General features: G+C 34.4%; 1 protein-coding gene across 1 annotated transcript; it reads right to left on the bottom strand.

Moving 5' to 3' along the window:
- Positions 1 to 5,677: 5,677 nt before the first annotated feature.
- On the bottom strand, positions 5,678 to 21,814 carry DAZL (deleted in azoospermia like). Its single transcript, XM_019726037.2, has 11 exons — positions 21,761 to 21,814; positions 16,339 to 16,485; positions 15,974 to 16,065; positions 15,290 to 15,341; positions 14,816 to 14,879; positions 14,587 to 14,723; positions 13,426 to 13,497; positions 12,631 to 12,681; positions 11,614 to 11,727; positions 10,444 to 10,542; positions 5,678 to 7,690 (listed from the first exon to the last, which is right to left on the bottom strand). The coding sequence occupies exons 1-11, from the start codon at positions 21,812 to 21,814 to the stop codon at positions 7,637 to 7,639; spliced, it is 936 nt and encodes a 311-aa protein (XP_019581596.2). The 3' UTR covers positions 5,678 to 7,636.
- Positions 21,815 to 23,045: the final 1,231 nt, after the last annotated feature.

The raw sequence follows: 23,045 nt of genomic DNA, 5'->3' as shown, positions 1-23,045 counted from the left end.
ATCTATATGAGAAAACTGACAAAACTGATAAATGATATCCCAGAAGAACTGCATAAATGGAAAAATACTCCATGTTCATGGCTAGGAAAACTCAACATTGTCAAGATGTCAGTTCTTTTCAATTTGGTCTGTAGACTCAATGTAATCCCAGAAAGCTATTTTGTAGATATTGACAAACTGATTCTAAAATTTATATGCAGATGCAAAAGACCTAGAATAGCTAATATAGTATTGAAAAAGAACAAAGTTTGAAGACTGATGCTACCCAACTTCACGAATTAGTACATACCTAAAGTAATCAGACAATGTGGTATTGGTTCAAGAATAGAAAAATATCTCAATGGAACAGAACAGAGAGCCCAGAAAGAGACCCTCATAAAGATAGTCAACTAATCTCTGACAAAGGAGAAAAGGCAATACAATGGAGCAAAGATAGTCTTTTCAACACATGGTGCTGGAACTACTGGACATCTACATACAAAAAAAAACAACAACAAAAAAAAACCCATGAATTTAGACACAGGTATTACACTCTTTAGAAAAATTAATTCAAAATGAATCACAGACTTAATCCTAGATGCAAAATTGTAAGCTCCTAGAAGGTAACACAGGAAAAAACCTAAATGACCTTGGGTAAAGCAATGACTTTTTAGATGTAACACCAAAGGAATGATCCATGAAAGAAATAATCAATAAGCTGGACTTTGTTAAAATTAAAATCTTCTGCTCCACAAAAGACAATTTCAAGAGCATGAGAAGACAAGCCACAGACTTGAGGAAAACATTTGCAAAAGACACATCTGATAAACAACTGTTATCCAACATATACAAAGAACTTTAAAAACTCAACAATAAGAAGACAACCCAATTTTTAAAAATGGGCCCAAAACCGTTAACAGATGCTTCTCCAAAAAAGACATACAGATGGCAAATAGGCATATGATAAGATGCTCCACATCATATGTCATCAGGGAAATGCAAACTAAAACAACAAGGTAACACTATACACTATTAGAATGGCCAAAATCTGGAACATTGACAACATCAAACACTGACAAAGATGTGGAGCAGCAGGTGGGAACACAAAAGGGTACAGCCATTTTGGAAAACAGTTTGGTAGTTTCTTACAGAACCACTTTTACCATACAATCCAGCAATTGCACTCTGTGACATTTACCCAAACGAAATGAAAACTTCTGTTTCAAAAACCTGCACACACACGGATGTTTGTAGCAGCTTTATTCATAATTGCCAAAGCATGAAAGCAATCAAGATGCTCTTCAGTAGGTGAATGGATCAACTGGGGTACATGCAGACAGCAGCGTATTAGTCAGCTAATGTAGTCAACTAAAAAGAAATGACCTATCAAGCCATGAAGAGACATGGAGGAAACTTAATGGCATATTACTAAGTGAAAGAAACCAATTTGAAAAGGCTACATACTGTATAATTTCAACTAATTCTGGAAAAGGTGCACCTATGAAGACAGTAAAAAGATCAGTGGTTGCCAGGGGTTGGAGGGATGAATAGGTGAACACAGCATTTGTAGAGCAAGGAAAATACTCTGTATTATACTGTAATGATAAATTTAGGTCATTATGTATTTGTCCAAACCCATTGAATGTACAGAGTGAACCCTAAAGTAAACTGTAGACTTTGAGTAATTATATGTCAATGTAGGTTCATCAATTCTAACAAACACCCCACTGTATTGGGGAATGTTGATAATGGGGTAAGGGAAGGGGTTATATGGGAAACCTCTGTATCTTCCTCTCAGTAGGAAGGTTTTGCTGTAAACCTAAAATTGCTCTTAAAAATTAAATCATGAAAAGACGGGAGAGAGAGAGGGAAAAAGGGAGGGAAAGGAGGGAAAGAAAAAGGGAGGGAGCCTAAAAACAAGTAAAGCCATAAAAAAAACGTGAAAAAAAAGAAACAACAAATTATCTAGTGGATGATTAAACCAAAATTCAATTTAGTGGTTATCTCTTGAAGAGGAAGAGGATATGATCAGAGAGGACATGAAGAGAACTTATAAATTAATGTAATGTTCTACTTAAGCTAATTTGGGTATCTATTATTCTTTAAAAGTATACTTATTTTATACTCTTCTGTGTAAATTATGACTTTTTTAAACACACACACACACACACACACACACACACAACGGATCTCAATGTGCCCAAGAATGTCTCTGGAACTTGATTTTTTAACATTGTTTCCAATATTGATTTGTTATTAATATTCTTGTTAAGGATGAGACATAGTTAATTCCAAGGCAGGAAAAGGAGCAATGACAGACCATGCTCTTCTACAAACCACGGGTAATATGTTGTTCAAATTTGTCAAGTGGGCCAAAGGTATAGTTCTGCCCTCTAGGAGGCAAGTATGGCATCTCTGGCTCCCCCACCCCCACGCTACCCCCTCCCCGCCGAGCCTAGTCCTTCACCCTGTTTGCCTGCACTTGGCTTCATAATCCAGCTTTTTTTTTCCTGCAGATACTCCACTCCCTCTTACCATTTGTTTTTTGCCACAAGTCTTGGCTTTCAGACTTCATTCGATCCACTTTTCAACCTGTTCAGGAGCCATTCTTGCCTATGGGCAACTGGCACTCCTGGGCACAAGTCTGGCAGGGAACGACGAATTAAGCTATAAGCAAACAAAATCCCTTAGGAAGGAATCAAAATGGACCTGACAGGGTTGCTCCCCAAATCCAGCTATCCCCAAACTAGGGGCAGCCTGAGATGATCTACTGAGAGCAATCGCTGTCTGGGGCAGTATTTCCCAAAGTGAGTGTAGCAGGTCAGTATCCTGAGCGACTTATTCTACAGAGTAAGAGCATCTGAGAATGGGTCCCAGGAGTCTGAATCTCTGAAAAGCACCCCAGATAATGGTTCTGGTGTTCTTTGACTTCCCTGTGAGATTTATCATTGAGAAAACATGCCCTCATCAGATCCAGGGCTCATCTAATTATGGATATAACTGGGTGGTGAATGTATGGGGTTTTGTTTAAGATAAGACATACCACCAACTGGAATGATGAGCAGCAACCAAGCCATGTTGAGAAAAAAAGGTGCAGTTAAAATTTTTTCATTTAGCAGGTGTACTATTTAAATACTGTTCAGATTTCACTCACACTGTGAAGTAGCTCAAACACTAGGCAGGAGATCAGCTCAGTTGTTAAAAAAAAAAAAAGAGAGAGAAAATGCTCTGTATTTTAAATCACCCCTCTCCATTCTCACTGGTCCAGTCAGGTTTGTTCGGGGAGGAGGTAGGTTTGATAATATTAAAAATGTTATCAAATGTGCAAGGGCAGAGGGGACCAGCCACTGTGAACAGCTCATTTGGCTGTACCAGTACAGGTCAGTTGAGTGTCAGCCCTTCCTTTCTTCTATAGTAAATAGCTTCACCTAAGACTGAGCCAGAATAGAGTGTGTCTTCTATCCATTTTATTTTGGCGAAAGACAATAGATGTGCTTAGAGGCTTAATACACTTTTGCTACATTTGTTTTCTGTAAAAAAAAAGAACTGATTAAGGATTATAAAACCTCCAACCTTCTGAACTGCTTGAAATGTTACTATTGCTTCAAATCTAAAGTGCTTTCACGACCCCTATATCGGAATCATGCAAGCATTTGTTCTCCTGTTAAAGGCCTAGTGAAACTGGTATTGGGGAATTTTGTATGAGGGCCAAGGCATATTCCTGGCACACAGCCTTAATGGAGTTACACAAAAGATACAAAACCTCCATGTGCCTTGGGAAAACAAACTAGAGACACAAGTGGAAAACTTTGTTTCGGGCCAGTTAAAACCCTAAAATATAGCTACCATAGAGCTTAATTGTACAGTGGTAGTTTCACCTTCTGTATCAAGAGATAATTTTTTTGCATTGTCTTGGGATTGGCCCACAGCTACAGCCATATTGGACAGATGTTTTTAACTCTAAATGCAATGCAGAATTACCTATCATTTCTTTGCTATGCAGATTGAATATTTTGCATGAGCATTCAAAAATGCATGTTTATAGTTTGAACTTCTTATGTTTATTGTGTTCTACTACCAAATGTATGTCTACAGATGGAAAACTCAGTTTTTGATGACGGGTGGTGAGGAATTACTAAAAAAGATTCAGTTACACACAGAAACATATTACACATAATGTTGGGAAGGGCTAGATTACAGAGTTATCAAAATATGCACAGGAGCACTCCTCATCTAGAAGACATGTTTCTGGAATTCCAAATTATCATACTCAACAGCTGGGCCTATTTGCACGACTTGGTCAATGAAAAACACTGCCGCTTTTCTCCCCCTTATGGTTCCCCACCCTCTCTATTGCCATATTTACAAAAGCAGAGTAGCATGCCGCCGTATCACTACTGCTCCTTATTACCCTCAAACAACGGCAATGAAAGCTGGCAAAACAATTAAGCAATGTGGCAGCCCACTTTTATGAATTTACCTTAAAAGACAACCAAGAGAATTTCAGAGCAGTGGGTAGAGGGCTTTACAATGCATGCAATATTTATTTTTGAAAGTCAATGACTTCCTTTCAGTTTAAAGGTGCTAATCAATATTGAATAGTTATTTTAAACAACTACAAAGGTAACATATTCTTAGGAAAAGGAAGCGTACGGGGAATACACTCCTTACAAGGGTGACTAACTTTTTTGAGTCAACTGATTTTGCTGTAACTTGAAACTTTTTACAAAAAAAGTGCTGTATGAAATTTTTCAATCCTGAAGACTTGGTTTTTTGTGTTGAGAATTTTGTGGTAATCCTCAACTGCAAATATGCTTAAAATATCAAGTAGGTTTAAAGAAACTGTTTTAAGAGGTATGTAGTCTAATTTTAGAGTTTCGAAATGTTTTTATAAACTATGTAGCTTGGTCAGGGCTAATCAAATGTTCTTGATAATGATTAGTATTAATATATATGTATGTGTGTACACATGTTCATGCACATTTAAGGATTACTAATCTGTAAATTAATCTACTTCAAACATCAAAATTTAATCTTTGATAATTCAGAAGGCACTTTTTTATCTTGTAGAACCTTGTTATCAGAATCAATTTTCTGGTAATGAGTCAGTTATAAAATATAGCATTAGCAGTATCCAATGGGGAGAATTTCCTCTCCTATGGGCTCTGCTTATAGAACTGGGAGTACTGGAGCTAGAACTGGAAGAGGTGGTGAATAATGATCTTTTGTATGCCATCCTCATATGAAGTAAGTACAATATGAAGAATCTAAACTCTATTATTGACAACTACAATACCCCAAAATGAAAGCGTCACAGAGATTAGGCCCAAAGTGTACAGTATATAGAATGTTTATAGAGTCCAAAGAGGGACCCTAGCCATGAGACTGCAGTCATATTGACTTTTCAGCATTCCTTCTACTGCACTGTTGATACACTCACTGCACTGGAACTCACTGTTAACCATTTCCAACTCAACATTTAAGGGATTATTTTCTCATGAAAACCTATCTCTTAATTTCATAAAAGAAAGCTATAAAAATACAATGTACCAAAATTTGCTTTTAAAGTAACTCTGCCAGGTTAACAAATTGAACATTTACAGTTTTTAATTTCAAGGATTGAAACCTTTTCACATACTACACACCTAACTCCCCACCATTTCTTTAGCTAATATGACATGAATAAGTAGGTCAAAAATGCTTTTGAAAAAAATTTATTTCTATTTATTGATTTATGCAAAGACAGTATCAGCAAGAGGTAACAGGAACATACTTTTAAGTTCAAAATTAATTTTCCATTTTGAAAGGTTCAGGACTTTGTCACTTCTTCCTACTTTTCTTTTAAATACTTCAAATCCAACAAAACAGCACACAAATAAAAAGTTTATTGCCTTATTTTTCTTAAAGTCATACCGAGATAATTAGAAGTGGCTCTTTAGAATTTAGGTATCACTTATAGTAACCTGGAGATTTAATCATATAATGACACATGTAAGAATGTTATAGCACACTCAAAAAACAGTACAGAGAATTTTAAAAAGGACAAATTTCAGGGTACTTTCAAATTATGAGGTATAGGAAAGCCCTGTTGGGGATCCTTAAGTTAAAAGACTCTTCCCTTCAGATTCAGAATGAAAATTATTATGAATTATAAGACAACAATGGGCAATGATAATATGCGCCATGGTAGCTGCATTAAGTTAGGGATAAAAGGAGTCTTCATGTTTTAGTGAAGGGGCCAATGAAAGACAGGCCAGAAGCCACTTTAAACTCATGTCCGTGGCAGGTCAAATAATGCTGACATAAGTGTTTCCCTTAGAAAAAATATTATCCCATTGCTATTATTCCAAGGCTTAGCCTTCAAATTGCTCATACTGCTACTTCTCATCTTTATATCACCTATTTTAGGAGCAAGCTTCCTGGAAAAATGGTGTTACAGGCTAGGAAAGCAAGACTGTGGGTACAGCAAAAGAGTTCTGGTGCTCTAGTTGTTTGTACACTACATGATGTCTAATGAGACTAACTAATGTAGAAATGGATTGTTAACTCTGACTCTAGTATATTCTTGGGATATGCTTACTAAACAACTTTTGTGACTTAAGAACGCCAAAACTACTTTGACTCTCTTGGACACATTTTACTTTAAAAAAATACAATAGGGTAACAAAAATAAAAATCTATTTGCTTTTTAACAAATAACTAATATTTTAATGTTTTTATAAAAACAATTCCTTTCAGATACTCTGATTATAACCTTTAAGTGACATAAAAAAAAAAGCTTCAGCATTCTTTATTACCAATATTTTGCACAATTTAAGATACAGCCATTAAGTTTAGCATTTCAAGGAAAATTTTTCTTAAAAAAAAAAAAGAGAATGGTAACTCACTGAAAAACTTACGTACCTAGTAAAGTTTAGTTTGTCTTGGATTTTTTTTAAAAATTAGGTCCAGAATTTTAGTTATCCTAATTACCATCCCAATCAAATACAACTTCTATGCGTGGATACCAGATAAAAGATAAAATATTTCCAGCTAATAAACATAAGACCCACTGATTAGACTGTTTAGAATTGGTTTTACTGGGTTTAGATAAGGAAGACTTCAATAAAGCTAACTATATACTGAGTTTCACTGATTAAAAATGCAGTTTTAAAAACTCTGCTTTTGTGGTTTTCTTGACAAATTTCTAGACAAATCACAAATGTAAAGCACAATATTGTAAATATTGTACTATTCACAGGTACTTGCTGGAGAAATGAAATGCTTGTGTTCAAAATTCTGACCTTTCAAAATAGTGGGTTTTTTTAAAACAATTTTTTGAAAATCAGCATTTGTTTTTAAACTTTTCAGATGTCAATTTCAATTAAAAAAAAAAAATATCCTTACAGATAAATCTTAAAAGTTATTCCTTTCAGTCTCAATTATTTTTTTTTACTTTCAACTATATATTCAACACAGAACCAGTTTCTAAACAAACATCTAATGAAAAACAGTTTCAATGTAAAATAAAACTAGGCAATCTAATACAATTTGTATAGTATGAATGTGATTTATCAATATATTCAGAATTAAATTTCTATAATAGTGAAAAACTTTGTCTCTTCTTAATATTCAAAACCAGCATCTTTCCATGAGTCTAGAAAGTTAGTAGAGAGGATCAAACAGATTTAAGCACTGTCCGACTTTTCCTAAAATGATGGACTCTTTTATCCTAGAAGAGAGAAAAACAGTCCTTTTTATTTCATTGAAAATTTTCCGTTACGGCTATGACCTGAAGAGTTGCAGAACACTTAAAGCATTTATTTTGGGCTTAAAAACTACAAATGAGAGAAAAGTCATCCTTTTTGGGAAGTATTCCTATACTTTGGGATAACAAATGTAGTAATAACTAGTTTTATTCAACAATTTAGTTAAAAAAGAAATCTTGGTAAATTCAGAAACAGACTTAGAATCAGTACTGTTTTATGTAAATTCTTAATTAATGATTTGGCAGTGATGACCCAAAGATAGCTGGTGGAAAATGCATGTAATTTTCAAAAGTACTGTTTTTACTAATAGAAGTATATCTGGTAGAAATCATAGCTAGAGAACAGCACTGCACTTCAACGCAAAATCCCATGCCTTTAGATTAAAAGATAAAAATTTTGGCATGTTTAAAGGCATACCCTTCACCTGTGATGAAGATACATCATTCTTTAGGAAATGAAGTAAAAAATTAAAAATATATGCAAAATTTTCCTTTCATTTTATATGCTGCTTGCAGATGTGTAGACAGAAAGTGAGACCTTGCAAAGAGGAATGAAGCCGAGTGAACCAGTAATAACATAATAGTATTTTCTTCTCTACATATTTAGCTTAACTGCCCTTTTCCTTAAATTCAGTTGTCATATAAAGGGTTACTTCTGGGAATTATGTAACTGTCAATAGGGTAATATCCTATTTAGGTGAAAGGTCAGAAAAGTGGTCACAAATATCTTCAGAGGTCAGGCAGGATATGAAAAATTATGAAGGAGCTGAAATTAAGACAACAGAATAGAATGTACCATGGAAACAGTGTATGCCCTGCCCCAATGCATTCAAATTCAATTAAAACAATAACATTTAGCCAATCACAGTAAGTCTACATGTCAGACAACTGCAGACTACCAACTTCTGACTCCTAGCCCAGTGGAGAAAACTCTGGAAGGTTTAAAGGGAAGCTTTTGTCTAATACCAGATGAAAACTCAAGTTTAAAGACCATTTTCTGCTTTGCAAATTGTTTAAGATGAAAACTCAAGTTTAAAGACCATTTTCTGCTTTGCAAATTGTTTAAGATGAAAACTCAAGTTTAAAGACCATTTTCTGCTTTGCAAATTGTTTAAGTACTGTCTATTTAACCTTCAGAACTGTCATATACGTCATATACCCCTAGTTCTCTCCTTTTAAATGGTGCTGTCTATGTAGAATGAAACAACAAAAGAACAAATGTCAACTTTAAATGAATGTGTTTACTCCCTGTTGAGAAGACGGTAAGAACTTAATCCTGCTATGGCTCTACTCTTCTGCATTATAGGAAGTCCTCAGTACATCCATCAAAAAGGCTTTAAGCTTCAGGCTATGCCCATTCATAGATAAAACAAAACAAAACGAAACAAAACAAAAAAACCTATTCTCCTTGCCTGTTTTAAGACACAAAGCAATGATTTAAAAATTCCATTTGAAAAGGTGTAGTCATTTTGGAAAAATTCTAGCAGTTCCTTGAAACATATTTACCATATGACTCAGCAATTCTATTCCTAGGTATACACCCAAGAGAAATAAAAATACATGTCCACACAATAACTTACACACAAATGCTCACAGCATTACTCATCAGAGCCAAAAAGTAGAAGTAATCAAAATAGCATATACATAAACTAAAAGAAATGGAGTACTGATACATGTTATAACATTGAACGTTGAAAACATTATACTGACTGAAAGAAGCCAGTCACAAAATGCCACATGTTGTATTATTCTATTTTTATGAAATGTCCAGAATAGGAAAATCCTTAAAAAAAAAAAAAAAAAAAGTAGGTTAGTGGTTACTGAGGGCTAGAGGAGTTGAGGGGAAATGGAGAGTGGCTGCTAGTAGTAGGGGGTTTACTTTTCGCTTGACTCGAATATTCTAAAATTGATTGTGGTCATGGTCTGAGAATATACTAAAAAGTATTGAACTGCACACTTTAAAGGAGTTAATTGTATTATATTCAAATTGTATCTCAATAAACATATTATTAAAAAACAAAACAAAAACATCCCTTTAGTAAGCACACACAATATTCCTCCCTCATTGGAGTGACCAGCTAGTTCCTTTCCATATTCACAGACTCAGAACAAAAGAGATTTTAGAGACCTTTAGTCTTGTATCTCATTTTAGACCTGTGAAAACTGGAGCCTTAGTAAAATTTACGTGATTTATCCAAGGTGATAAAGCCAGGATCAGAAACCAGAACTTAAATTCAAATACCCACATTCTCTTCCACTTCACCAACTCTGAATCAACCTCCATTTCTTTCTCAACTCTTTTTATTCCTTCACTTTACTTCTTCTCCCCCCACATTGTTCAAGTATGTCACCTTTCTCTTTTGTTCTCTTCACTCCAATACCCATGTACTCTTAAATTCTGCTTCCTGTATCTAAAATTTTCTTTTCTATTTTGTCAAGCTAATACTCTCTTTTAGCTCTCTTCTTTCACAAACTCTTTCAATTATAAGCTTCTGCTAAAAATTTCTACCCTAAGAACAAACTACACTATATCAAGGTTTGAGCAACGTAAAATACACTGCCAGGTAAAACTCACAGTGGTTTACCAGGTTACAGTCAAATGCCAAGAGTTCAATTAAATGCTCTCTGTAATCTCAAAATATATATGCAACAGGGAAAAAAAGATGTTTCACAGCTGACAAATATGCTTTTTATACTGTGTACTATTTTTTTCATACCTTGTAGTAGTCATCTTGAGTAACAACAGAGTTTCTCATTCTGCTCTCCGGATTAAACAGACAAGATACCACTGTCTGTATGCTTCGGTCCACGGATTTCTGAAACACAGAACTTTTCAGTAATCTAAAGACTATTCCTTTTACTCACTGCTAACAAATTTTTAATATAAAGTTTAATGAATACACATATTTATGGAATTCATAATTCTTACAATGGCAGTTAGTATGTAACTTTTCTACTAAATTCAATAAATATTTCAGAACCTTAGTGATACAGTACAGATTTAAAAAGCTCAATTTAGTAAAACCCTAAAATATTTGCTTAAGGCTCTTTAATTTTTCCTGTTAGAAAATAGTGAACTTCAACATTTCAAGAAAAATATGTGCTGGATAAAATCTGATATAATTATACTGTAAGCTATTTTAATATTTTTTCAAATTTTAATCACGTATCAAACCAGGGAATTTTTTTCACCATACAATTCAGTAGTTCTCAACCTTTTTTCCCCCAGAGAAACACATGGACAAAGTCACACACTACAATAAAAATCCTTCAATGCTACCAAAACATAGGGTAATTCAAGAGAGAAAGAGCACTGTTATTATAGGAACCTGCTCCAATGATAAAAAAGAAACAATTCTGTCTACTTCAACATTTCAATTATTACTAGTGACTCCACCATTCTTGAAAGCTACCATATGTTTATGGAAAGAATACCATAAATAATTGTATGTTATTATTTAGTTAAGTACATGTTTAAATTGGTAAGACAAGGTAGATATAATTCATACTAGTCCCTCTTCTGAAGAATAGGAGCCTTGAGGAAACCTGCCCATTTGCATTCTGCCAAATCATGTTAATACAGTATTTATCGAAGTATGGTTTAAAAAACAAACAAAAATGATGAAAATGGAACAGAGTAAAGGACTACTGAGTCAGAAATTTTATACAACACACACACACACACACACTGAAAGTTTGGGGGTGCCTGAGATTGTATTAACTTTAATATAAACTGACGAATTAACTGTCTATTAGTCAAGCTCTTTAATTTATGGCTCCCATATTTAAATTTGGGCAAAGACACTTACTTCTCAAAGGGCCATTATTAAAACTTGAAAAAATAAATATAAAAATATAAATATTAATAAATAAAATTAGATGTTTGCCTTTTGTGGGCCATTGCCAGAGGATGTAGTAGCTTCATGAACTGAGCATTCACTTGACAAAACTTCAGCTCCTGAATCAACTTCATTATAGTGGTAGTTAACAGCTGTATAAGCCTACATTTAAAACGATAAAAGTGTAATTAAAGAGATGTACATTAGATACATTTCCAAACAATCTATTCTTCAAATTGGTGAGCTAATATTGAAAGTTTAAATGTGGGTCGTACTGAAGTTCAATTACATTATCACAAAAACTTTATTTTAAACTGAATAGCTGAAATGCAATAAGACAGTCTCTTATTTTGAAATGACTTTTAAGCTTCAACATAATCAGAATTAGAAGGGCTCTAAGAAAAAGAAACTTCAAAATGTAATATGGGAAGGGATATTTCCCAGTACCTGAGAATTTTAACTCATATTATATTTTTCAAATATCCAGTCCCGATCAAAGACAGAATGTAACAAAGGCTCAGATGTTTTAGAGGTGGCACTCTTTTGTTTTATTCCTTTTCTTATATAACATATGACAGTATTACAGCAAAACATTTACTTTATTTCTCTTCAGATTTTTTTATAGGTAGAAAATTAGAAGCAGATTCAATACTAATTCTAAATCTATAGAATTGGCATTAGCACAGGTATTAATACTACCGTTCTTGGGTTATATATTCTATCAACAAGTAATTGTTGCACCTGTTAAAAGGAGAACAGCAAGTAATTGAGCACCTGTTAAAAGGAGAGCAGCCACTGCTTAAGCACACAAGAACAATCTGAGAAGAAAAAGCAATTTCTCCCATGGGAGTATATACTTGAGTTGACAAGAAATTAATAAAACATAACACATAATGTAAGAGGGCAATTAAAAATATTTGTACACCTGAAACTAGTAAAATAAATAAATAATAAAATAAAAATATTTCTAGGCATACATGATATAGCAAAAGGTTAAGAAATATATAATAGTTAAACAAAAAAACACTTTAAAGAACCGGAAGTACATGTTCTAATTCACCTTACCGGAGGGACAAGGTAAGTCCTTTGTTCCCCAGTAGACCACTGTGGTGGCATCTTAAAAAATAAAAATAAAATAAAAAATAAAAATGGAAATAATTATTTAAATATTCCTACACATTTTCACAAAGATATGAGATAGACAATGTTGAAGTATTTGTCATGCTGGCTCCTTGCACTCATTATAATAAAATAAACAGAATGAAAGAAAGAAGTACTTTATGTTTCTAATACCTGAGGATTTTATTATTATTTTCATATATAAACCCCACCTTTTTCTCAATTTTCTGGAGTTGGCTTTCATGAAAACTCAAAGATAGTAGTAGTTCTTTGAATTCATTACTACTGATAAGGTCATGGGTCATAGATATGGTCATATCTATGGGCAGAAATTCAGAGAACTCCTATATGTAGTAGCCAGATAAAATAAACACAATAAAAAATAATTGAAATTCAATGCTCTAAGAATTAAGTAATCATTTTATTTCACCCTATTCCCCTAGAAAAAATTGTAAGTCAGCCTGGGTGTTTCAGCTATTTGAAAGCAAAGATGGAGGAATACATGTTGAAATATAGAAGTGGATGCAAAATCTTGAAGACAGTACAAGGGAAAACTTCTCGCTAAGTATATTCCTGTCAAAACATTATTCCCGTATTTCCAATAATACAGAGACCTTAAAGTCTTTTCTTAAATTTTAATCATATTTAACTAGTTTAAATGAGAAACTATTAAGGAAATTTATATGAATAAAGGTCTCAGTAACATTCCAAAGTAAATAATTTTGTTTCCTCTTAAATTACCTGATAATTATATACAGGCAACTGATATCCAGTGATGACCTGAACTGGTGAACTTGGATAAGAAGGATATGCCTGAAAATAAAGTTTACAGAAAGAAATACTTTTAGGCAGTATTGTGTTTCTTTGACAATATTATGGGGTAATGTATAATCAATGTGTATAGTCCTCCTACAGACTTTATGGTTTTCTGTATTTTAATTCTAAAAGTCAATGGCAGTATAAACCTCAAACTGGAAAAGACACAGTAAAATGTCTTAAATCTTTCAACAAATATTTATTGATTAAAAACATCTAGGCAGCAGCAAACATGAATATACCCAGAATAGGTAATAATTCACAGTAAATAATTCACAGTAAATGTTAGGAACAAGGAGGGTTTTTCTTCTAGTCATGTTTAGAGCAAGAAAAGAAGTAAAGATATACCATATACTTCAGGTAGATGGAAAATGTAAACAAAAGAGAAACACTGCAGCACTGTTTCATTATTATTTTGCTTCTTTTCTTGCAAATAAAATGTCTTTTAAACTGAAGAAAAATAAAATGAACCAAGAAAATAAACGTTATTTTTCATCAATAGGCGATAGTAAATATTCCAAATACCACTTCAAATATTAAAGTAACCAGAACCAAATTATATGTTACTTATAGATTTTACAAATACAGTTAAGTCATCAGAAACCTATCCATTCTAGAACCAGAATACATTCAAAAGTCAGCAGTCTGTGTGGGGAGGCATCTGAATTACTGAAAATAAAGAATAGCTAGATAAATTGCTAACCTTAGAGAAGAATTAACCAGGCAGACACATGAGAAAAGCTGTCTTCAAATATTTTTGGAGTTATCATGTAGGGGGAAAAAGGTAAGAGATATGTTCTTTGAGGCTACAGAGGTCAGCTCTGAGCTAAAGACTTACAAGCTATTTAGAAGCAGATTTAACTTAGAATAAGGAATAACACTAAGAACAACAGATTTATTTAAAGAAAAAGATTTCCCATCACTCAAACAGGGACAGTATTATCACTTATCACGGAAATTGTGGATATAATTCCACAGAGGGTAAGAAGTGAGACTAGCTTACTTTTAAGGTACCCTCATCTATAAGATCTCCAAAATGAAAAAAAAAAAAAAAAAAAAAAAAAAAGAATGTAGGTTAATTCTTACCTGAACATACTGAGTTATAGGATTCATCATGGTTGGCGGCTGCATATAAGTTTCAGTGCTTGGACTACTCCAGACACTCTGAAACTGTGGTGGAGGAGGATTAAAAACCAAAGGACGTGGCTGCACATGATAAGCACCTTTTTAAAGAATAAAAAGAAAACAAAGCCTATTTTTAATTATCTGAAAAGGAACACAGGTGTCAACAAGAAAAATTCCTTTCTTTACTCACATAAATTTTGTTTTCTGATAGCAGGGCCCAGTTTCAGCTTTTTACCATGGAAATTTATTTGTGACTGAAAATAAAACAGTAACAAACCTAAAATTAATTTCCAAATCTTTACTTCCAAGACTCGGTAAACACCCCAAGTCTTCTAAAATTTCTGATATCAAAGATCAGTGGTAAGAACCTACTAAATCAAAATTTATCAGCACCTTACCTCAGTACTCTAGTCAAGTGTCCAGAGCTGTCATGGAATTTGATCAAAACTTTTTACACTGTCTCTAGTTCATGAAGCTAGATGCCCAATCAAAAATAAACAGGTTCTGACAAGTTATGCAAAATAATTCCAAATTTGGACTTCAAAAAGAAGTGTATCAGTTTCTATATTTTATGCAAGACTGAGTATATATTCAGGACTCCAACAATACTAAACATTGCATCCATATTCTAATTAAGAGATTTTTCCATGAGAAGATTACTTACTTCTACTATCTTCTGAACATCCACGTCATTATAAAAGGAAACAAATCCATAGCTAAAAAGGCAGATAAATGAAGCATAAAATCACAACAGCAAATGGTTTAAAACTTTTAGTATTTTATGAAATAACTGACAAAAGTGTTAATGATAAAGGATGAAGAAATACTGAGATAAATATTAACATGTAAATGATAGATCCTCTATAAATATTACTCCTTTTTTTCTTATAATTAAGGTAGTGTGGGAACCTCATCAACAGAAAATTTCTGAACCTGAATTTATTATCTGTGACAAGATGGTTAAAATGTAACGTACTGAGATGTGCAAAGAAAATAATTCTTTGATAAAACTGATTAATCTACTTATGTGAAATGAAGATGGGAAATATTTAAATACAAATACTAGAAAAATGATTACATCACCTGAAATCTATGTAATTTTACTAACAATTGTCACCTCAATAAATTTAATAAATAAATAAAGTCTTTCTTTCCAAAAAAAAAAAAAAGAAAAATGATTACATAAAAGAGCCGGCAGCAAACTTTTATTCTTTACATGAAAGAAATTAACAAAGCAACAAATTTCATTTATACAAATGTAAGAATACCAGTTTTGAATTCTCTGGTATTCTACAGACAATATAGTTCAGATATTTTTTACAGTTTATACTGAACATATTTTACTTACCCTTTGGACACACCACTTCGATCTGTGATTATCTTCACTTCTTTTACTGAGCCATATCTAGCAAAGAAACTTTTAATTTCGGTTTCATCCATCTACGGAAAAGAATTTGACTTCAAGTGTAAAAATTCAGCTTTCAAAACTTTCAATTATAGTATAAAAGAAGATTTGATAATGTGGAAGTATTTCCCCCAAGTATCCCCAAACTACCTGAAGCTCCTGTCAAAGGTATCTTTAATCCTCATAAGTTAAACATAAACTAATTCCAAACCTACATAAAGTACAAAAAACCTTATGATTTACAACAAAGCTCAAAATCCCATTACTTACTAAATATTTTTTTAAGGAATGAAACATGAGTACAATACCCTAACATCAATTCCACCAACAAAAATGGTGTTAGGCATGATTTTGCCTTCAGGTAAAACATAGCCTTGGCTGGTCGCAGCTGATGAGGACTGGGTGCTGGCCTCTCTGGAGATGGTTGAGTTCGGAGTCTCAGAATTTGCAGCAGACTGTAATTTGGAAAGCAGATATCATCACTTAGATATACAGGTACAAACTTGTATACAGGTAAAAAACACATGATATGAAATACAATTTTTGCTTTTCAAGTATAAAACATATTCATATAAATTATTTTCATTGTAAATTAGTTATCAATACAGCTTACTTCAGGCTCAGGATATAAAGAAATCAGAATAGATCAGCATGAAATTTTAACAAAAGGCTCTAGCACTTTCTTAAACCAAGTGTTGCTCATCATCATCTCTCGTACAATGCTGTGGTAGAATACTGATTTTATACTGAGTTTTTGAAAATACTACATGAACTGGTAAAAAAGAATTATAAAGATCAGGTTTGTAAAAAAACTGAAGTTACTGAAGCCACCCAACCAAATCAGCAAATTTTACGCCAATAAACAAATTTTCATTTTATAAGTAACTTATTAGGAAGCATGGTAAATCTTTTAAAAAGGTAAACAAAAATTTAAAAAAGCTGCATCAAAAAGAATACAAACATCAAAGTTTTAAACCAATTTTTTTGCCTCATCTTTCTATTCACCAAAATTAACATGGGTTTTACAATACTCCCTATGCTACTATGCCTGCTTTACTTTGGAAATGTTCATGAAAACATTATTTGCTCACATATCATAGCTCCTATAAAGAAGGGGTTATCATACTTTTCTATAATGCTAAGGTGTTCAAAGTCATCTTTTGGAATAACATTTTTCTTCTTGAATTACACCAAGTGAGTCCTACCAATAATTCCAACTTTCATAGTGGGCTAATAAATACAAATGATACCATCTTTATTTCAGAAAAAGAGACTCATACATGAAACTCATTTTTCTGGATTCTGGTCAGAACTCTGTCTTGTCTTCCCACACAAAGGTTAATGCAAATTTTTCGGAAGTATAATTTACTAACATATATACTGAAAAGGCAGTATAGCATAGTGAAACAAAAATTGATTTAGTCAGGAGATGCAGGTTCATGTCCCTTACTAGGTTATAAGCCACTTACTTGGTAGCTGTTTATCTCTGAAAAATTGCTTTGAGAATGAAGTGAAGTAACATCTGTGAATTCATTTAGTAAAGTATAAAGTAATATGCCAATATAAGTTAGTGTCTTGTTATTTCAATTTGTTTTCAATAGGTCAAAAAAATGTCTATTTCCTGGTTTTACTATTTACTTATTTTGTAGATACTTTATTAATTTACAACTAATTTGAGTTGGAACTTCAAGAAAGTACTTTAGGGCGCACACGCTCATTTGAAACTCATGAAATGCTTATTAATTATAAGAGGTAAGTACAAAAGGCTGCAAGAAAAAGATAAAGCTATTACAACTCTGCATGGAGGAAAACAAGGACAAAAGAAACCAACTGATACATATTTTTAAAATGATAAGCACAGTAATTTTTATAGAAATTAGTAACAATGAGAAAATAGAGTTCCTATTTTGTTAGATGCTAAAAGTTACTGATAAATTGAAGATTCTACAAACTGCTATACTAATAAAAATTGTCAAATCATGAAATTTGAGCATTTTGGCTATTCTCTATTAATTTGTGCTTATAATTGCTATTTTTGTCTTTCTAGTTGAATATTTCCTAATTCTTTTCCTTTAACTAGGGTACAGTGATATTTCATGACCATAAAGTGAGAGAGTAAAAAATGATTTCTAAAGTTTTTCCATTACAAAACAAAAAAAACCATAAACTTGTTTAGTAATTTTAATATTTTTCTAAATGAGACTATATTACAGAAGCCACATATCTTGAATTATTGAGAACTTGACTAGATTTCCCTTCTCTAGCGACAATTTACCAATCCCTTTCAATTAGCTTATTCAAAATTCCAAAATATAAATAAAACAGTGATTCCAAAACTTCTGTACATTTCTTTTCTTCTCAATTTCCCATTTATTTGTGGATGAACTTTGGATACCCTTTTATCTAATAAACTATTTACAGTGTTACATTTCTGTGAATCACAACAGATGGATGTATTTTAATTTAGAGGTGTAACATCAGGCCAGAAAACTGTGCCAGATTATCAGGGGTTATGATAATGCATTGATTCTCAACCAGGGGAGATTTTTGTGGGCCAGCGGCATTTTTGGTTGTCACAACTGAGTGGTGTTCCTGGTGCCTGGTGGATAGAGGCCAGGGTTACAATAAACATCTATAATGAAATATCAGCCATCCACAACAAAGAATTATCTGGCCCCAAATTTGAATAGGGTCACGGCTGAGAAACCCTATTATGTCGCCAGAACTGAAAAGGAAAATTTTAATTCTCATACTCTATTTCACAAAAGTAAAATGGATACTTGAGACAACTAAACACTAATTTGGAGAAAAGAAAAAAAAGTCATTAGATATTATAGTAAGTTTGGTTGGAGTTGGGCACACAAATTGGCTGCCTGCTTGATTGGGATATTGAATATAAAATTCATCAAATCATTTTACTAGAGTCCAAACGTCTTAAGTCTTAAATTAAGGCACCATCATGTAGTCCTCAGTCAGCAGGTGGCGCTCAAAGCTAACAAAGTAAGCAAATTACTCCATTTTAACAAGACTGAACAGCAGGGATTATTTAAACTCCTACTGTGTGTATATTTACACATAATTATAATTTATATACACAACATCAATAACCAATAGATAACCTTTAGTTACTTTTAAACTCTTGCCAAAAATACTGCACAAATGAATGTTTAGGTTAAAGCAAAAGTTTTGTGTTAAAGTATAAATCTTAACCATCACTAGTATTCACAAAATAAATTGCATGTAAATTAAATGTAAGTAGTAATTATTTTTCTTAATTATACCTTCAAGTAGTTGGTGTATTTTGAAATGAGTAATGTGAGATACTAAATAGGGGTGAACTTGGAGGCCATCATATACACAATTCTCATCACTGCTATTTACAGTAATATATTATCTATTATAGTTGGATAACCAAATGACAAAAATAACTAAAAGCTGAAAAAAACTTATTGTTACTGAACTCCTGGGATGTCCTCTTTTTTTTTTCAAAATTTCATTCAACTACTATGTCAACATGCAAGCAAACTGAGGTCTATGTATACCCAAAAAAGTCTACAATGTGTAGTCATCAGCTACATCCACAGAAAGAAGGTGCTAATAAAAGCAGAAAAACTAAGGAAATAGGAAATGAAAATCAGAATAAAACCTTTTAAGTAAATCCAATAGTAAACTCTTAGGGGGAAAAGGTGGGTGGAATCCAAACAATAAACAAACAATCCTGGTTAAAGCTAAGCAAGAAAAAGGGCAAGAAAGCAAAAGACACATTCGTTGTGAAAAGGGATACGACCAGAGATTGTAAGAGAATGCTATGTATACACTCTATGGGAGTAAATTTGGAAATCTTGATGAAATGGCTAACTTTCTAGAGAAATATTAATTTTTAAAAACAATCTTAAGAAACCACTTGATTCCTGGCTCAATTTCACTGGGAGTTTTTTCAAACTGTAAAGAGACAGAATTTGTGTATGTGTGGGCGGGATTGGGGTAGGGGGGCGGGCACCAAGACAGCAACAATGGTAAGTAAAAGAAGCGGAAGAACATTAAAATGCTTTCCTTTAAAAAATAAAAAATTCAAAGAAAAAAAAGAATATTTCTCAGTGCATTTTATAAAACTAACACCATCTGAATAACAAAACCTGATTAAGATGGTCCCACTCATGCCCCCAATAGAGATACAAAATTCCATCAGTATATGTATTTTAAAAATACACAATTAAGTAGTTTACACTGGAAATGCAAGGATGGTTCACTAGATAATCTATTATTGTAACTCACCATTGAAAAGCCATTTGATAAAGTACAACATTCATGTTTTTAATTTTTAAAACACCCAAATAAAATAATCTTATTTTTTTATCTAATTCTAAGTCATCAGTCACCAGGCTTAAAAGTGAAACATTATAGTCATTTCCATCGAAATTAGGAATAAGGACACCTCCTTATCATTACTGTAATTTTTTTCTACTATATGTGACAGGCTTAATATAAATACAATGTTCTTATAAATCATTAAGAAAAAGGTATACAAATAGAAAGGTGGATTCAGAATTTATAAAACAAATTTTTTTAAGCTAAGGACAAACTTCAACTTCACTAATAACAAAGCTCATCAACACAGTGAAATATTTTCTAGTTACTTGACTGGCAACTTACAAAAGAACAATTCCTCTCATTGGAAAGATTATGGAAAATAGATCGCTCTATACATCATCAATAGTATTATACAATGGTATATGCTTCATCAAGAATAACTTGGAAAGATGTGTAACTTAAAATTGTTATAAAATGGGCTTAACTCACTGAGTGATTCCACTCCTGGCAATTTATTTCAAGGAATTAATAGAATAAGCATACCAACACATTTACATAAAAATACTCATTATAGTATTGTTTTAATATAGAAAAATTATTCACTACAAGAGAATTTGCTAAAAGAAGTAATGGTACAATCTTATACTCTAACATTATATATTCAAAATTATTTTAAACTTACCTTTGAAATAATGTCCACTATATTAAGGGAAGGATGCAGGTTGTAAAATAGTATTATATAGTATGGTACAACTTTTGTAAAATAAAATTTACCTACCTATATGCAATACATGCACAAAAACAATCTGGAAGGTCATACAGAATTTTAACAGGTGTTAGGATTAAGGTGGACCTCTATTTTCTTACATTTATTACTTTCAAATGAGTTAATATGTTACTTTTATAATCAGAAAAAAATCAATAAGCTATTAGCATTGCCCCTCTTTTCCTCTGAAAATAGAGGAAAAATCATTGTAAATAATCATTTATAGTAACTCATAGTAATTATTAAATAATTAACATGGATAACTACATGACACAAATAATTATTACCAATAAATTACATATAATTATGAATTTTATTTCAACACACTTACTAATATAAATTGTATATAAATTTCCTCCCTTTACCTCGAAAATTGGAAAGAAGAATAATTATACTATCAATAAATACACATGGTATATAACGCATTTGTGATTTAATGGTTGGTCAAAGTGTTCCGAGTTGTATCCGATGGTGGTGGTGAACCAACTTCATCCATTTAGCAAAACTCATATAAATGTACGCCGCAAAGATTATTACTGTGTGTACGTTTGGTTTAAAGCTCCTGGTTTACCTAGACAAGAAAAATGTTGCCCCGAGTAAAACATTTCTAAATTTCTGAAATCGGTGGTCCCTTAGAAGTAAAGGCGACTCACTCCGACTTCATGCGGAAATTCTGACGTCAGGTTTTGTGCCTGAGTTCGCCCCATGAGGGCGCCACCATGACCAGGGCCTGAACAAAGGGCCACCACAAAAGCACTTTAGTCCTGGCCTCTTTCTCGGCTTGCGGGCCATGCCTTCAGGCACCTGTTTGCGGCCCCTTCGTACCCCCCAGGAACACACCACCCCAACCCTCACAAGGACCTGGGAAGGAGCCACTTCCAAAGGAACTCCGACCCTCAAAAGATAATGAGCACGTCCCTCAGAAAGCCGGCGCCATGTGGTGTTCTGGTGGCCGACGCCATCTCGTGGAGGCCGCGCTGCCTCCCGTCTTGTCTCCAGAGAGTAAGCGCGGGAAGGGAGGCTGTGAGGTGGGGGTGAGGTGGGGGTGAGGTGGGGGTGGGGCGGGAACAGGATACTCCGCCACCCCACAACTCCTCGGGTGGAGAACCCAGCCGATTCTCCACAGACTACTTCGCGCCGTGGCGGGAGGTGGGTATGGAGTGAAGGGGCTTTGCATGTGGTCCGCCCGCGGGCTATGAGAGCGGGTCCCCTGGGCTGTACCCTTCCACCACACCCCTCCTCTTTGCCCTGCGGTGCCATGTAGGCCGCGCTGCGGCCGCCTGAATGGCCGCTGCTACCCACTCCCTCAGACCTCTGGCCAGGCCGGCGCCTCAGACAGGAAAGCCCGGAGACCCCTGCTTTCTGCTCCTCTCCGCCCTCTCCCTTCCAAAAGCCGAGTTTTGGCCACCTCGGAGGACCCCACCGGTCTTGTGTCCCTTGGGCCTCCGCCTCAGCTCACCATGATGGCGGCGGCTAGCAAGTCCCACCGATGGGGTTCGAGGAGACGCAGAGGCTGCTCTTCTGGCACCACTCCTGGCGCTGCTGTTGGGGCTGCTCGTGCCCTCCGCCTGGCCTCGACTGGGCAAAGGGTTATGTCACAGGAGTAAGGAGAGACAGAAGTGGCGGGGAGGCCGCGGAGCCCCAAGCTCTGACCCGCCAGGCTGAGGGGCGCTGGCGGACTGAGGCGTGGCTTGTGGGGCTCCCAGAGGTGCTCCTGCGCCTGCGGGTTACTGGGGCTCGCAGGAGCCGTCTCAGCCAATGGGTAACAGCACCCCGCCCCCTGCGTGGGGGGGTTGGGGGGACGCAGGCGTCCAGGCCGCTGTGCGCAGGGGGTGCACAGGGGTTGGGCGCTGGCTGGCCCCGTGCGGCTATGGAAGCGCCGCCCTGAAATAGACTGACAGACACATACATCGCCCCGAAAGTGCCTTATGAGCATAC

The sequence above is a fragment of the Rhinolophus sinicus genome, linkage group LG10 (genome assembly GCF_036562045.2).
Source record: "Rhinolophus sinicus isolate RSC01 linkage group LG10, ASM3656204v1, whole genome shotgun sequence".
In the NCBI taxonomy this organism is placed as follows: Eukaryota; Metazoa; Chordata; class Mammalia; order Chiroptera; family Rhinolophidae; genus Rhinolophus; species Rhinolophus sinicus.
Note: the sequence above shows the minus strand (reverse complement) of the source record. Positions and strands in the feature narration are given on the sequence as shown.

Excerpts from the sequence above, each read along its gene's own strand:
- DAZL (XM_019726037.2), bottom strand. The coding sequence starts at position 21,814 with ATGGGGCGAACTCAGGCACAAAACCTGACGTCAGAATTTCCGCATGAA. Across the intron at positions 14,724-14,815 it reads TATCAGAAAACAAAATTTAT|GTGCTTATCATGTGCAGCCA; the intron begins GTGAGTAAAGAA and ends TTCTTTAAAAAG. Across the intron at positions 13,498-14,586 it reads CTATAACTCAGTATGTTCAG|GCATATCCTTCTTATCCAAG; the intron begins GTAAGAATTAAC and ends CTTTATTTTCAG.